The sequence below is a fragment of the Triturus cristatus genome, chromosome 4_1 (genome assembly GCF_964204655.1).
Source record: "Triturus cristatus chromosome 4_1, aTriCri1.1, whole genome shotgun sequence".
Lineage (NCBI taxonomy): Eukaryota > Metazoa > Chordata > Amphibia > Caudata > Salamandridae > Triturus > Triturus cristatus.
The window spans coordinates 1,175,354,334-1,175,369,503 of NC_140585.1; the positions used below are offsets into that span (position 1 = coordinate 1,175,354,334).

The following is a 15,170-nucleotide window of genomic DNA, read 5'->3' on the forward strand; positions in this document are numbered from 1 at the left end:
GTCTCGACGTCGACTTACTTCTCGACGGAGATCTTGACTTTGACGTCTATCTCACTTGTGCAGTTGGTCTCGATGTCGACGACGCGCTGTGATGTTTTTTCTTACTTCTAGCTTCTGGTGATGTTGATCTTCGCTGTTTTCTCGGACAGGAGGGCCCTCTAGAGGTATGCTGACTCTCAGGGCCACTTTTATGATGTTTTCCTCTCTCCATCAAGCCTATAAGTCTGATCTTCTCTCTGTCTTTCAATGTTCTTCTTGAACGTTGAAGAAAATGGTAGCAGGTCTCTGTGTCATGAGAAGAAGGTAGGCACACGACGCAGACGGAATGAGGATCAAATTTGGCCATCTTCTTCCCACAGGAGGGACATTTATAAAATAAAGGTGGCATTTCTGACTAAAAAGAATGACCAATTTGTCAGAAAAAGACTAGAAAATACCACTAGTAACGAGAAATATCAACTAAAGTAGTTAGAATATCAATTCTGACTGAAAAAGATCAAAATCAGTTAAGCTCAAGCTCCAGGTTCCTCACAGAAGGAGCCGGAAAAAAGAACTGACCTAACTGTCACCTGTGGTGCATGATGGGAGCAGAGGGCTCCTGTAGGCCTTAAAGGCAAGGTGCTCAGGGTCTCTGAGGCCTTAAAGGCGAGGTGCCAGTTTCCTTTTCTGTACAAGGATGTTATTTATTTATGCAGCCCTTTTTAGGCTAATTGCCTGCTATTACCTGTTTTCCTTTATGAAAATAAAAGGTTATTGCGGAATGAGATTACTGTGCATGTCCTTCTCTTACATTATATGTATATGTGTTATTTTCATACTAGAGAGATACATGTAACTTTGGCTTCTTATCCTGTTGGATATGTATGGGGCTGCATGTTTTTATGTTATACATGTATATGTGTGTGTTTATCTAGTACTATGTACTCCTTTTCTAAAACATACACATATGTATTTTTTTTAATATGCTCCGGGTTCCCGCACGTGGGTGGAGAGAATTCAGTGCTTATGACTACTGATGAGTATCCCCTGGAAAAGAACAGACTATTTCTCCACCTGATCAAAAGACACCTACAAAACCACCTGTATAAAAAAAAAGCCTTTAATTATTAGCACTATGAGAAGCAACTGCAAAGAAATCCTGGAAAAGGCTTCCCCAACTCTGTAATTTTGTTCAAACTGTTAACAACCCATGGTGTAAAGTCTGTCTCTTTTTTTAGCTGACAAACATTCAAACCAATTTGGCACCTTTTCTGAAGAGCTAGACATATACTCCACCAGGACGTCTGTAAAAGACAAACATAATAAAGTGCTTCCCAATGTAAAATGCACTATGCTAAATAGCCAACACATCCTGATCCGAACCTAGTCTACTTCCCCTGCCTGGACTTACTAATGAATGATTCATGAGGATGGTACGAAGTGCTCCAAACTGAATGGTTTTACAAACAGTCCTACATAAATTGAAAACATACTCATTGGGTTCTTAATGCCCTTCTGGCATGCTCTTCGGAAGAAAACATGGATATAAAGCAAACAGGGAGTAGATGGAACTTTGCCAATTTACCACAAACCCCGTGTCTAAAATCAGAGGAGGCTGCCACAACAAAGAAGGCACACTAGAAAGAGTGTTAATTCCAAGACAGCGTCTTTGTACAAGTGTCCTAATGAACTCATTAAGTATGTTTCAGTGTATGAATTCCTCTCAAGCCACTATTATAAACATCTGTGGGGCACCTGTAATCTGCTTGCGGTGGAGTATACTTCATAAATTTCTGTAACGTACCGAACTGCTCCCAGGCGCAAGAAGCACCCCATATTAATGGCCCCAAATAGCAAAAAAAACCATCAAGGGTCTGATTACGACTGGCTCGCACACTTGAGATCCCAGTACAAACATTTGTTTGCACAGGGATCACTATACACCTGTTTGCTCAGGGATCACAATTGTAAGTGGTGCAATATTTATCACACCGGATACAATACCGTTTGCGCCTCCATTAAATTTCAGCAAGTCAAACCTGTCAATATTTAGCAAGGGAAAAGGTCCAGCACAACTTCCACCTGCATCAGCTAAAAAAAGAATTAAACGCCTGCCTCTCCTAAAATCATTTCAGAATGGAGTCTGATCATATTTCTCCAATACTGAAAGACTTCCACTGGCTCCCACTAGAAGCCGGAGACGAGTTCAAAATATGTTGTCTGACCTATAATCTGCTATACCATAGCACATCCAGCTACCTAGTGGACCCCCCGACCATCTCAGGTGGGTCAAGCTTATCAGTAAGAGTTCTCTCATCCTGGAAACACCATAATACAAATCCTCCCTTGAACTGAAACAATCCTTTTCGGGTTCTGCCACTAGCTCCTAATATTCTTTACCTCTTCGCCCGAGAACAGCATGGAACAACTTGACTTTCAGGAAAGGACTAAAGACTCACCTATTTAAAGTCTATCTTGAAGGTCCAAGCTCCCTAATTCCCCCAAATATCTCTAACATAGTGTACTCTAGGGCTTCTATTATACGAAATGTTCATAATCCTCAAATTGACCCAGGAATTTTTTTAAAGTGATGAATCTACAAATCCAGGGCTACAGAGAAGCTCCTCTTTTTACATTATTTAAAAGTATATTTGAACTTTCTTCGGTACCCTCTTCTTCCTGCCCCATCCTGAGTTCTCCTTTTCCTTTCCCACAACCGCAGTAGCATCAGTATGCTTTGTTTTTATCACTTGAAAGTGCTTGTTAAAGTAATATATGACCTGCTGCTCTATTACATTCATATATGTAACTCTCTGATCTCTGTAAAACGCCTTAAGCCAATCTGGTGGAAAAAGAGCTCTATGAAACTATTGAACAAATATATAAAAGCCCGGTATTTAACAGGACATGTGGGTTCTGCACCACAATCGCTTCCCCCAAAAAGTTGGAATAGGAGATTATTATTGCACCCGATTAATTCCACAAACCTCTGTCAGATGTTATAAGGGGCTATAATTATAACAATCCAACACAGGCCACTTCTATTGAGACCCACAGAGGTGGATAAGAATCACACAAAATGATTTCCCAAGTCCTATACGAGGCACACATCTTGCTGCCTGAATTTCCTGCCACATACCGTCCGGTTCATCATCTTCGCTGCCATCACTCTCGTCGTCATCATCAATGTCAATCTCGTCAGGGTTGGCCTGCTTACTGAGCTCTGCCAGCTCACTGCGTGAAGCATCGCTCCTACGAACAATAGAGAAACTCATCAGTTACCTTCATGGAGAGCCTTGTAATCTTAGACCCAGCTCGCTGTCACAAATGGTTGAGAATGCCTTCATCACCAAGCAGTGCTGGAAAACCCAGGACAAAATATTCGTTCATGAAAGCTGTAAAGGGTACCCATGAAGGATGAAAATGATTCAGTAATAGCACTCCCTAGTACAGTTACATTTGGCGCTCTTCGCCCAAAATACAAATAATTATTTGTATTTTGGGCGAAGAGCGCCAAATGTAACTGTACTAGGGAGTGCTATTACTGAATAACTTTCATTTGTATATGCAGGTTTCTTGACTTGTTATTAGCACAGTTGGGTAATCAGTGCCATCAGTTTATACAGCACCCTCATTTTTGAAAATTGTCAAAGCGCTAATAATCATTGTTAATACTGACTGATATCACCTACTTTAAGTGCGGCTCATCCCTGTTGAGGGATTGCTATTACCCTCCATATTTAAATTAATTACCCCTGAAGGATGTTAAGGATGTTTCTTGTAATCCTAGTATATTTTCATGGGTCTTGTCTTTACTGAGCGAATGAGCACTGAATAGTCCTGCCCAAGACAGGCATCCCAGAAGACGTCAGGTAAATATATGCATATACAGATCTTTTACTTCGAAATCCCATTAAAATGTAATAAAAATGTAGAACCCTATCTGTAGGCTAAACTGGCCAAATTATGTTTATGTTATTTTAAAAAGTAGAGAAAATCCTTTGAAAACCACTAACCAGACTTTGCCATCTTTGTTGCTCTTCCTCTGTTAACCTATCTCTTTCCACTTTTACAATGTAATAGCTTCAAGGGGGCGGGGGGGATGGGGGGGGGGGGGGGGGGAGTGGAACAAGGGTTTCACAAGTAGGGGTGGGCGGAATTTGCGTAATCGCGTTACGCAAATCTCCGCGAAACAGTAAAAAATCTCCGCGAACACGCAGAAATTCCGCGAACGCGCGGAATTGCTTGCTCGCGATGCTTTTTACCTGTTCACAGTTGCTGTTTGCGTGCTCGGGGAGAAATATCTTGCGAACACGCATTTTGAGAACGCGAACAAGAAAAAATTTCGCGAAGTTGCGGAAAGCAGAATTTTGGTCAATTTCGCGTTCTCCGCGGAACGCGAAATTACCGAAATTCCGCAAATTCCGCGAGCGGAACGGAATTTACCGCCCAGACCTATTCACAAGTAGGACTGAAAGAAGCCCTGCAAAGTCTCTGGCAGCAGTTTCCTAGGCAGTGTACATACATTTCAGTATTGACATGGGTATCACTTTTCATCTTTTCATTGATTGAGTCTGGCTTCTGGTTTACAGCAGCTTAAAGGTGTACTGCTTGTTTTGTGTAGCATTTCTCCCTAGCTACTGGCAAATCTTTCTGGTGTACCCATCAGAGAATAGGCACTACTTTCAATTGCATCTTTAGGAAAAGCAAACAAGGCCAAAATCATGTTATCTAGCAACAGATCCTCTCCTTGTCTCCCGCATTCCTTTGGCCATAAGATTTAGAAGTGTTGGTCCCTGGGATGGACTGCTGAACAATGGAGATTTTATTAGGGTGACCAGATTCTCAAAACAAAAAAACGGGACAGGTGTCAAAGACATAGAAGTAGGACTGAAAGAAGTACCCATGGCTTTAAGTGGGATCAAGAAACAGGGGGGGGGGGGGGGGGGGGGGGGGGTCTCTCAAGGGGCGTGGCCGATGTAATTAAGGATGTGGCTTAAAACACATAATCTATGGTTTGATCACAAAGTATAACACTGAACTGACATTTACTTTGTCTTACATTCAATCTACCTCCTTTTGCTATTCTTGAACTATACCACAACGCTAGTTGTTTTTTAAATTCTATTTTTAGAATATACCTACATTAAATTATATTGATACAAACCCTCAAACTAAAAATAACGTTTTTAATTAATTCAAATAGGTTACCCTGTTCTAACCTCAAATTAAAACTGCAATACTGCCAACAGTTTTTATTAAAATACATTTATTTTAATTCCAACCCTATTTTAATATTTTTTTTAAAAAACACAACCCTGTTCTTATTAGGATGCCAACCCTAGAATTCAATTTACATGTTTAGCATGGTCAACTTTTTTTTTTTTTTTTTACATAATTACCCAAACTCTAAATTCAATTCAATGCTATTAAAATAATTATAGGCCTTATTCTAACTCTTGCAAACCTGGTGTTATTAAATCAATTTAAAATTAATTTTAATCTGATTTTAATGCTAACCCATACTGTACAAATAAAATATATATATAAAACCAGTAAGAAGCAGTAGTTTAATGCTAATCCTAGCTATTAATGAACTTTAAACTATTGTTAAATGAATTGCATTAATACTAACCCTAATTTAAAGAGATGCATGTTAATACTAATATTTTACGAATAATTGTGTTTTTAATCCTAATGTTTCAGTATAGTCATCTTAAAAGTTATTTTTCTGATGCTTTGTGCAAAGCGAAGCTCTAACTCTGACATAGTAAATCAAACTCCTGGCAGGAAAGTAAATGTCAGGAGAAGTAAAGTGGGCGAAGTACAGGTCAGATTTTCATTAGAGAGGCTTCCCCATCCCGGGGTCTACTATTTTATATGCATGGATGCTATTCTAGAAAAAATAGGGTTACATAAACCCATTGGTGAAAGCCAACATTATCCGCTGATGTTACTACACCATGTCCAGCTGCTTCAGTGGTCAAAGAGCACTCATCTTGATTTTCCATGAAGTTATATATCACACTTTCAGACTTCGAGTACTGGATACATTAGTTGTAACTAGCAGTGCATGGAAAGGGCGCACGTTCTAGTTACCTTACGACACAAGTTATAGTTTTACAGAACTATAACTGCTGAATTCTTATGGTTTTGTGTGTAATATCTGAACCTAACTAGAACGTCCTGTAAACTTTTTTTGTTTTTGTGAATTTCAATTTAAAAAAAAAAAAATAATAATCTAGTTCCTAACTATAATGTCCCTGTAGCCTTTGTTTTTTACAGTGAATTTCTAGGGTTCTTTAATAGAATTTCCTTACTTTAACATCCTAGTAACCTTCGTTTTTTTAAACGTAAAGTGATATTTATTTACCATACATTATTCCAACCGCCACTGCGCACTGTGGGTAGTTAGCCCAAGGGCATGGCCGCTGTGGACAACCCCCTGCATGAAGCCAACCCCACGCTGTGCACAGCCTTCAACCGTGTGCAGAGGGGGTTGTAAACATGGTAAAGAAAAAAGAAAAAATATGTTCATGACATGTTTACGCTTGTGTTGCCTCTTATCTTTCTATGTCCCCACTCTTGCGTTGTCTGTGTTGTCGCTTCCCTCCCACCCCCACCCTCCGGTTGTTTGTGTTGCCGATTCCCACCCACACTCCCATTGTCTGTGTTGCCCCTACCTACCAAAAGAAAACAAACTGCTATAACAAAGCCAGCTGGTCGCGTCAGTGTTTTGTTTATTAGCTTTCCATTCCAGTTCCACTCAATATCTCTTATTTTTTTATAACTTTTAGCCATGCTGTACAGCAGTCACACTACTGTAAACCATGTATAAACGACACTAGCAAAGCTAATAGCTCTCACATAGGCAAGACCCATTGGCTTTGCTCGTTTAAATAATCAAATTAAGAGATAATGATAGTAAGTACCATCAGTTCATACAGACATGACTATTCCTCCTACATCTTTCTGCTTCAAACAAGGTTTCTGTGGAGCTTGGAAGTTGGTACAACATGACTGGAGTGCAACAACCTCAAACATGACACCACAATACCTTCCATACAGCCCAATCTGTAAAATACACTCTACCAACCATGCACATCAAGCTCAGTAGCAACTTTCTCAACCACTCAAAAACCCTGTCAAGGCCTATACATAATTGGAGATGTGTCAAAAGTCAGCAGACACCGAACATATACAATATATTATGGGACAGTTGTTAACAATGATTTTTTAAATGTAACTGAATAATATATGCAACCGCAAAATACCGAAGCAACACTAACACTGTAATCCTGGGATATTGTCATGCATAATGATGTCTGTAATCTTTTTCCTATCTAAGCTCGATTTGTAACTGAATGTATGAAAATGTGCACACTTTATACTGTCAAGGATTAGTGTTCAAACTTATCAAAATCAATAAACAGCATTTAAAAGAAGACCTATACATACAATATTAAGGTCTATGGATTATGATAATGACACACCTGACAAAGAGAATTTTATCTTTGATTTTGGGCTTGTCCTTCTCTGCCTCCACAGCCAGCTGCTCAGCCCTCTGTTCCAACAGTCTCATGTTATCCATTTCATTCTGTCCAGGACCAAAATCTGGAAACCAAAGGAAAAGCAATTTCAGCAGCTGCCATTCCTTGTAAATACAACAATCTTCAGTGCAAATCTCACAAACTACATTTTATCTTAAGGTCATGCTTCCAAGCCATGCAGTGTATTTCTTCTACTCAAAGAACCGTCTTCATAGAAGATTTATATGCCACACATTCATGTGCTAATCCCCTAAACTTTCTCACCTCCAAAGCAAGAGGTTCAGCATTGTGTTGCCAATCCTGTGACACTGTTTCAACAAGATGACCGTCTGTACAATAACTCTGCACAATATTTTAGTCAACTGGCCCCTTTTTATAAGGAAACTGGCCCCTTTTTATAAGGGACCCCTGTGCCAAAGCTCTAAATCATCCTTTTTAGGTCTCGCCTGACCCAGCACATGCGCTGGTCTGCCGAGACTTTTTGAGAGGGCTCCAAAAAGTGCTACCAGGCCAGCCTAGAGCTACAGTGCATGTGCGCGGGCGCGCGCGCCGCGTTGACCGCGATTACTTTCACTTTCGCTTTGATGTTTAATTGCAATCACTTTCTGTTTATTTTTGTGACATGCATGAGTTGCTTTAACCCACTACCTCACGCCCAGAGACACTGTTTTTAATTAACCCCCTTGCTGGTTTTAACCCACCACCTCCTCCTCACGCTCTCCCTCGTGCCCCCCACCCTTTTCCTTTGTGTCCTTTTTAACTTCATTCAGGTCTTTTAGCTGTTTTTGCAGTTGTATATAGTGAAAGCTCAACCCAAAGGTATTGGAGCGCTTTACATGAGCACCAATTACATTACACATGGCCACTTTCATTTGCGTTTTTTTTTTCAGGTACTGGAAAATGAAGAGGTTCTTTAAGAATCACAGGATGTTGAGCCAATGACAAGACTCGTACCCGGTTCACCAGTTCCAAGGTCAGCAGCTCTGACCGTGGTGCTATAACCTGTCACTTTTTTATTTCCATTTCCTTTTAAAGAGAAAGAAATTGTGGCGTTTGGAATTGAATTAACAATGATAATGTTATTTGTTTAATCACATAACAAATGAAACGCTAATAGGCTGTGTTGTATATTGTCAGATGGCTGATGTAATCCGATTGCAGCTCACATATGTTCAGTGCACTGTGGTGCCTGGGTGCATGATACGCAGAAGAAATGCGTACCTAAGATTTCACATTATTGGGCTATGTTTTCCTTTATTCTGGCCCAGCACTCTTCCCACCCAACACCCTCACCCCCATTTTAAGTGTGCACAAATTGGGGCGGCTCTTCTCCTCAATCCGGGACAGGGGGCTCATATGCAGCATTTTATGAGAGCTCAAAGTTCCGGCAGCAAGACAGTTTCTGAGAACCGTCCTCAGTCAGACGAGCTTCCCCACAGCTTGCTGCAGTGCACTCCTTAAAGTGGTTTTGACCGGCCGTCCAGCAAGAGCCGCTCCCTGACAGGCATCAACGTGAGACCCTGGGACACATGATTAGCAAATGCTCGTACTGTATTCCAAGTGCATTTAAGTAGAGCAGCATGGCTAAAAAGTAGAGTTGTGCCACAGCTATTGTTTTCTTGACTTAAGTCCATGCTGGACAGCAGCCCTCGCTGTTGGGCAACATGTCTAAGTAACAATGACAAAGCCAATAGATCTTGCATAGGCAAAACCTATTGGCTTTGCTAATGGTTGTTTTCCCTGATCTCAGCATAGCAATGCCATCAAGAGTCTCACCCCAGGCCGCTGCTCCACAAGGACAAGTCAAAAGCAGCAACCTCCATCAGGGCCTGGCATCCCTCACCCTTATGCAGGCCTGCAGCCCGCATCCAAACCACGACCCACCACAACTACCATACGCACCAATCTGCTTCCGGACACTCCTGAGGGGATCTCCCTGGCAGTCAAGTTGGGGACCATGGGCAATTGCCCACTTTGCCCATGCCTTAAAATGTCTATTGGCAGGATCTTTACAGGGTAGAACCCCAAAGTGGAGGCACGGAGATGTTTTAGCCGATGCCTCAGCTAAAGCAATGAATTTGTTCAAATCATTAATGAATCAAGTAACCCGATTACATTCCATCTGGTCATGGCTGTGAGCAATTCACACCCTTCCAAACTTTTATGAATACTCACAAAATGTCAACATTGCTCCTGTTGGAAGGAGTTTGAATGGCTGCCCTTTTCGCTAACATATATTCTACTTCAGAGGCTTATGTAGAAAGATGACCAAGTAGGTGTACTTACCCGCATGAGTAAATCATTATCCATTTGTGGAAATAGTCTAATTCTGATTCTGCGAAACAGGCTTTACGTTTTATAAACCCAATTGTACGTTTTTGTGCACATATGTAACACGTGTTCACACATTATAATTAAGTAAGGCTTCCAGTGTTACGTTTTTGTTGATTTTCTACACAGCATACAGATGAAAATAGTGTTTTTCCCTGCATGTTTTAGATTTATATTAAAAAAATACAGAAAGTACGTCTTGTTTTAAGGGACTATCTATGCTGTCTATCGTTACCGTATGGCCAATGTCTGAAGAGACTGACAGTATTGTGGATTTAAAAGGTAAAGGTTTCCTTGTATATGTTTAGATGTACACGTTTTTGCAGTACAGTCCTAATGCTGTATTAGATATGTCTCCCTAAAGATCTAAAACCGGTCGTTTAACAGTTAAATCCATGTAGAAATGTATTAGCTGAAACTTATTTTTCACATAACACAATATAAATATGTATGAGCACTAAGAGATCATTGTATTTCCAGAATGTGCGCAATAAAATAAATACGGATGAATGCAGATAGCAATGTAAAAAATACAAGTAGGACCCTGAATAGGACGCTGGGAGCTGTCTGCTGTAGTCCGGCAGCTGCTACTGAAGAGGCTGAGTGGGCGCCACGAGACGAAGAAGCTGTTAGACCTGACATCCTTGGAATGGTATTTCCCCAAACCTTTTGACTCCAAACCCTGATTTTTGCTGAATTCAATTTTGTTGCCATTCGGACTCTGTGCATCTCAACTCTACTAGCCAGGCTAAAATGCTTCTGCTCTCTCGCTTAAACGTGGTAAAATTGCACTACACCTAAGTAGCACATTTAAGGGCACATGCATCATTGGAAATTGAGGTCACAAAGGGGCAGATTCTTAGAATCTGCTCCTTTGCTGCCGTAATTTTTGCATTTGGGATGAATCATCCCAAATGCAACAAGCATTGGCATAGCCAATAGGTCTCGCTTTTGGGACCTTATAAGTTTTTAGCCATGCCACAGTTGATGTTATTGCACCAAGGATATTGTGCTGCATAACCAAATACTTATAAGGTCCCAAAAGCGAGACCTATTGGCTATGCCAATGCTTGTTTAAAGATGAAAAGGGTTTTAAATGAATTATCCTAATACCAATTGTATACAACCAAACAATAATTACATTAATAATGTTACCCATGGGAAAATAAGGGTCTATTTAGGCCTTCAAAGAAAACATTTAATTGATTAGCCATGTGAACTTATCACCGACAATTGTCTTTACATACTCTCACCTGTGCTTTGAAAAAGTCCCTTTTGTATTTGTCCTAATGGTTTGAATCTAAAGTTTCGCTGCCCAAAAATGTTGTTCAGTGCCAGCAAGTAGGATATTGGTTCATGTCTGCACAAAATTACATTTCCGTTCTCCATAATTTAACTAAAAACGTGGTCTATCTACTAGAAAAAGTTCTACGTTGACATTTTCTGACATGGCCCAGATGACTAGAACTGATGATTTTTAATCATCTATCTGAATCCTCTATAAGACCATGCAGATTTTTTAGATGCAGGGCTCCATCCTGTGCTGACGACAACCCACTTATTATTGAGTCAGGCAACCATGCTCACAGTTCTGTGCAGTACCTGAGAGGCTGTCTGGCAGCACTTCAGCAGTGGAAGATACTGCCAGAAACACTGAGCTGCTCCTTCCTGTGTAACAGCTTAATCACTGGGGTGATCTACTAGGACCCAATAATATATGAGCGCCCCTCTAGAACCCGGTCCAAAAGCCAAATCCTTGGGACTGATAAATGATCAAGACTACTACTGAAACTGTAGATTAATGCTGAGATCATCTCTTGCTTTTATCTAGTGCATAATATTAATCTATGCTTGTCTGCCTACACTATTGATATATAGCAACGTGTCCACAACTGCTCACAATGACAAAATCTGCAAACACAGCCAAGTCTTGGGGGCCCAGAGAGACTTGCACTGGTTCACTGTAGAGCAATATATGCACCTCTGTATAGTCCACAAGATTTAATATGTTTGCGAAAAAGCAGACTTCTCTGAAACAATGGAATCTTACATTCTAACTTGTTCTATGAAGTTGGAAAATTAGTTTATCTTATATGTGCCATAGTTAAGGAGGGTCCACACTGGTGGTTGCAAACTGTGGAACACCTTTCTCTTAGGACTCAGAAAATTGATACTCATCAGCCTTTCAAACGTGCTCTGAAAATTTCATTATTTTGCTAACTCTTTTTTGTAGGATTGTTTCATGGCTCACAAGGGCTCTATTTTTAGCACCATGTAGCCATTGGTGTCCTAGCACTGTAAAGATGAATAAAGTAAATATACAAAGATCTTTGCTTTTATATCGTTTGCCTTTCTGGACACTGCATGAGATTCACAGACCTATTAGATACTGATTTATATATGTTTATATGTATTTTGATCCAGATCTCATTTTCTCACAATGGCATAAACCAAAAAACCTCTTCTACTTCATGGTGATAAGCTTTCCTATTCTAAATATAAACTGCTAATCACTAGTAACTCAATAGGGTTTGGGGGTAATAAAAATGTTAACCTTTGACAAATTTACTGGTTCAAACTAACATAATGCAACTAGAAAAAGTTGTCAAAGACCCTTCCCTACTGATAAACTGTACTCAAGAGATTTGTTCAGCCTTACGCCTGGCACAGGGCACATGAAGGACTAGTTAATGCACAAGTTGTACTGAGTCTGTATTGTTCAAGAGACTGGAACATGTATAACACAGCCTTAAACAGCTTGGGGGATTTGGAACAGATGATACTGAGCACATATATCCGTCAATGGAACTTTGGCTTCTCTGATAAAACCTACAACTCATCATGGAGACTCACAATTCCCTGTGAAAAGCCACTCACCTGTCCCTGGAGTGGTACCGGAGATCTTCAGCATCTGAGAGGCCATGAAGTTGACCTGGGTGTTGTACGTAGCTTGCACACTGCGTTTGAGCCTCAGCATCTCACGTATAGTATCTTCGTTCCCGTGACGGATTTCAAAGTCCTTCCATGTCTGCCAGAAGGATGCAGTCAGCTGAAAGAAAGTATTTAAACAGTCAGATCATCCACCACCTCACAGTTGACTGCATGAGAGGAACAAAAGTTTTGTCTGAGTTCATAACACTTGGGTAACATTATCTTGACATATGAGGAAGAAGGTGAAAATTATCAGGGGGTCGATAAGCCACCCCTACAGCAGCAGTAATTTAACTGAGAGATCTGTATGCAAGTGCTAACAAATTGCATAATTTCTTACTCGTGGGTCGCATATCTGTGAGCAGTATGAGTAAATTGCTCTGGCCCGGTCGATCTCGCCTAGTTTACATTCCATGTCAGCAAAACGTAGACAAATCTCCCGGGAATGCTCATCCGAAAGAACCTGCAAAAAAAGGAAATTGTCAGAGAAAGAGCAACCTCTGGAACGAGCACAATTCAAGCACCACAGTTCGTACGACAAGTTACCTAATTATGATCTCAAAAAGAGGTTAGTCCTTACTCAGACTCAGGCAGGTAACAGAATACAGAATCTGCCCCATGCGCAGTCCTAGATTCATCAGTATTCAGTCATTGATTGAATGTCTTTACTTCAACCTCCTTTATGTAATTCTATCTTTGGTTTGTCTCCATAACACTGAAAAGGCATTTATTTCATCCCCTATCCCCACATTTTACCATAATGGTGTTTCCCTAATTTTAATTTACTTAATTCCATAAAAGGGAATTAACATTAACGACTACCCCACATCTAACTAAATAGAATGCTTTTAAAGTAATAAACACAAACCCCAACCCCCAAAATTCAACTATTTAATTATAATAAATCTTAACCCCAACTCATTTTTCATTATTTCAGATTTAATGAATATATAGAATTTATATAGTTAGTAAACTTATTCTATTCTCAATTTGTTAACCCTTACCAGATAATTGATTATACGCAATATATTTAAATTAACATAATTGTTGCTTTAATCTTGAAATTAAACAATTGTAGAATTGATTATACCTCTTTTTTTATTTTATTTTTTTTTTTTTAATATTTTGCACAGGGAAATCCAGAGAAACATTATTACACTGAGAAGAAAATTAATCATAAAAAACACAGGAAAGGAACCAAATAATCACTGCAAATTACAAAAACAGCATTAAATCCCAAAATACGAAATGTAAAACACAAAGTTATAACTTCATCATTACATCTCATCAGTTTCCCAGATCGGGCCCCATACCCGAAGACCTCTTCTTTTGGCCCTTTTCCCTTTACATTTATAAAGTGCCTTCTCTAAATTAAAAACATGATGAAGTCTTGCATACCATTCATGAAATGTGGGTGAATCTGCATCCTTCCAATGAGTCGCAATAATTATACGAAAAATGGCAGAAACCATAAAGCAAAAATAGACTTGGGAAGGATCCAAACATAGGCTAGCGTCAATCCCTGTCAAAATCAGAGTAGGAGTTAATCGTGCTAAACCACCAGTGATTTGATTAAGAAATTCCTCTATCTTTAATTTCAAATTATCCAGTTGATTACACCCGCTGAACATATGAATCATATCTGCCGGACCTTCCTTACATCGAGGACACCAATCGGTTTCCCTTTTCCCCCAACTAAAAAGTTTGGCAGGAGTATAATAAAGCCTAAACAAAGTTTTAAAGTGTTGAGCTTTAAGATTAGCTGCTAGAAATATTTTCTTTGACAAATACAAGGACCGACAGATATCGACTTCAGGATCCCCAAGCAAGCCTGCCCAAACAGATTCGGAGCTAGCAATATCATCCTTATTGGCATTCAACAAAATTAGGTATAAGTCCTTTACCCGTGGCTGCCTATGTCCAAGCCAATCAAGTATCGGAATATTATCGAGTCCAGTTATTTGAGCCATTGCAATTTTGATAATCTCCCTAAATTGTAAATATTTAAAGAATGTCTTGGTATCCAGCCCAAATTGAGTTTGAAGCTCTTCAAAGGATTTTAGTTCAGACTGCACAAATAGATCACCAATTACATTAATGCCAGCCTGTTCCCAAGTTTTCCCAAGATTATCATAGAATAAAGATGGGAACATAGACGATCCCCAAATAGCATGATATCTATGCAGCTTGGGAATCCTCAGCAATTTACTAATTTTATTCCAGACATTCCAGGCGGTTCTAACAATTTTGAATCGTGTTCTTTTGTAATAACTACCATCTAATTGCCTTAATAAAACACCCGGTGCATGATCCCCTAAAGCCAACTCATAAATAGAAGGAGGGGAATCACTGCTATCGATCGTCAATGAAATTCCTACA

At 39.8% G+C, this 15,170-nt stretch overlaps 1 protein-coding gene across 1 annotated transcript in view; it reads right to left on the reverse strand.

The window, feature by feature from the left end:
* XAB2 (XPA binding protein 2) overlaps positions 1-15,170 on the reverse strand; it is a 161,144-nt gene that overhangs the window by 26,265 nt on the left and 119,709 nt on the right. The window contains exons 15-18 of the mRNA XM_085654391.1: positions 13,132-13,254; positions 12,738-12,909; positions 7,473-7,593; positions 3,119-3,231 (exon numbers count right to left, since the gene is read on the reverse strand). Coding sequence (XP_085510517.1) covers positions 3,119-3,231; positions 7,473-7,593; positions 12,738-12,909; positions 13,132-13,254 — 529 coding nt within the window. The remainder of the gene's footprint in view (positions 1-3,118; positions 3,232-7,472; positions 7,594-12,737; positions 12,910-13,131; positions 13,255-15,170) is intronic.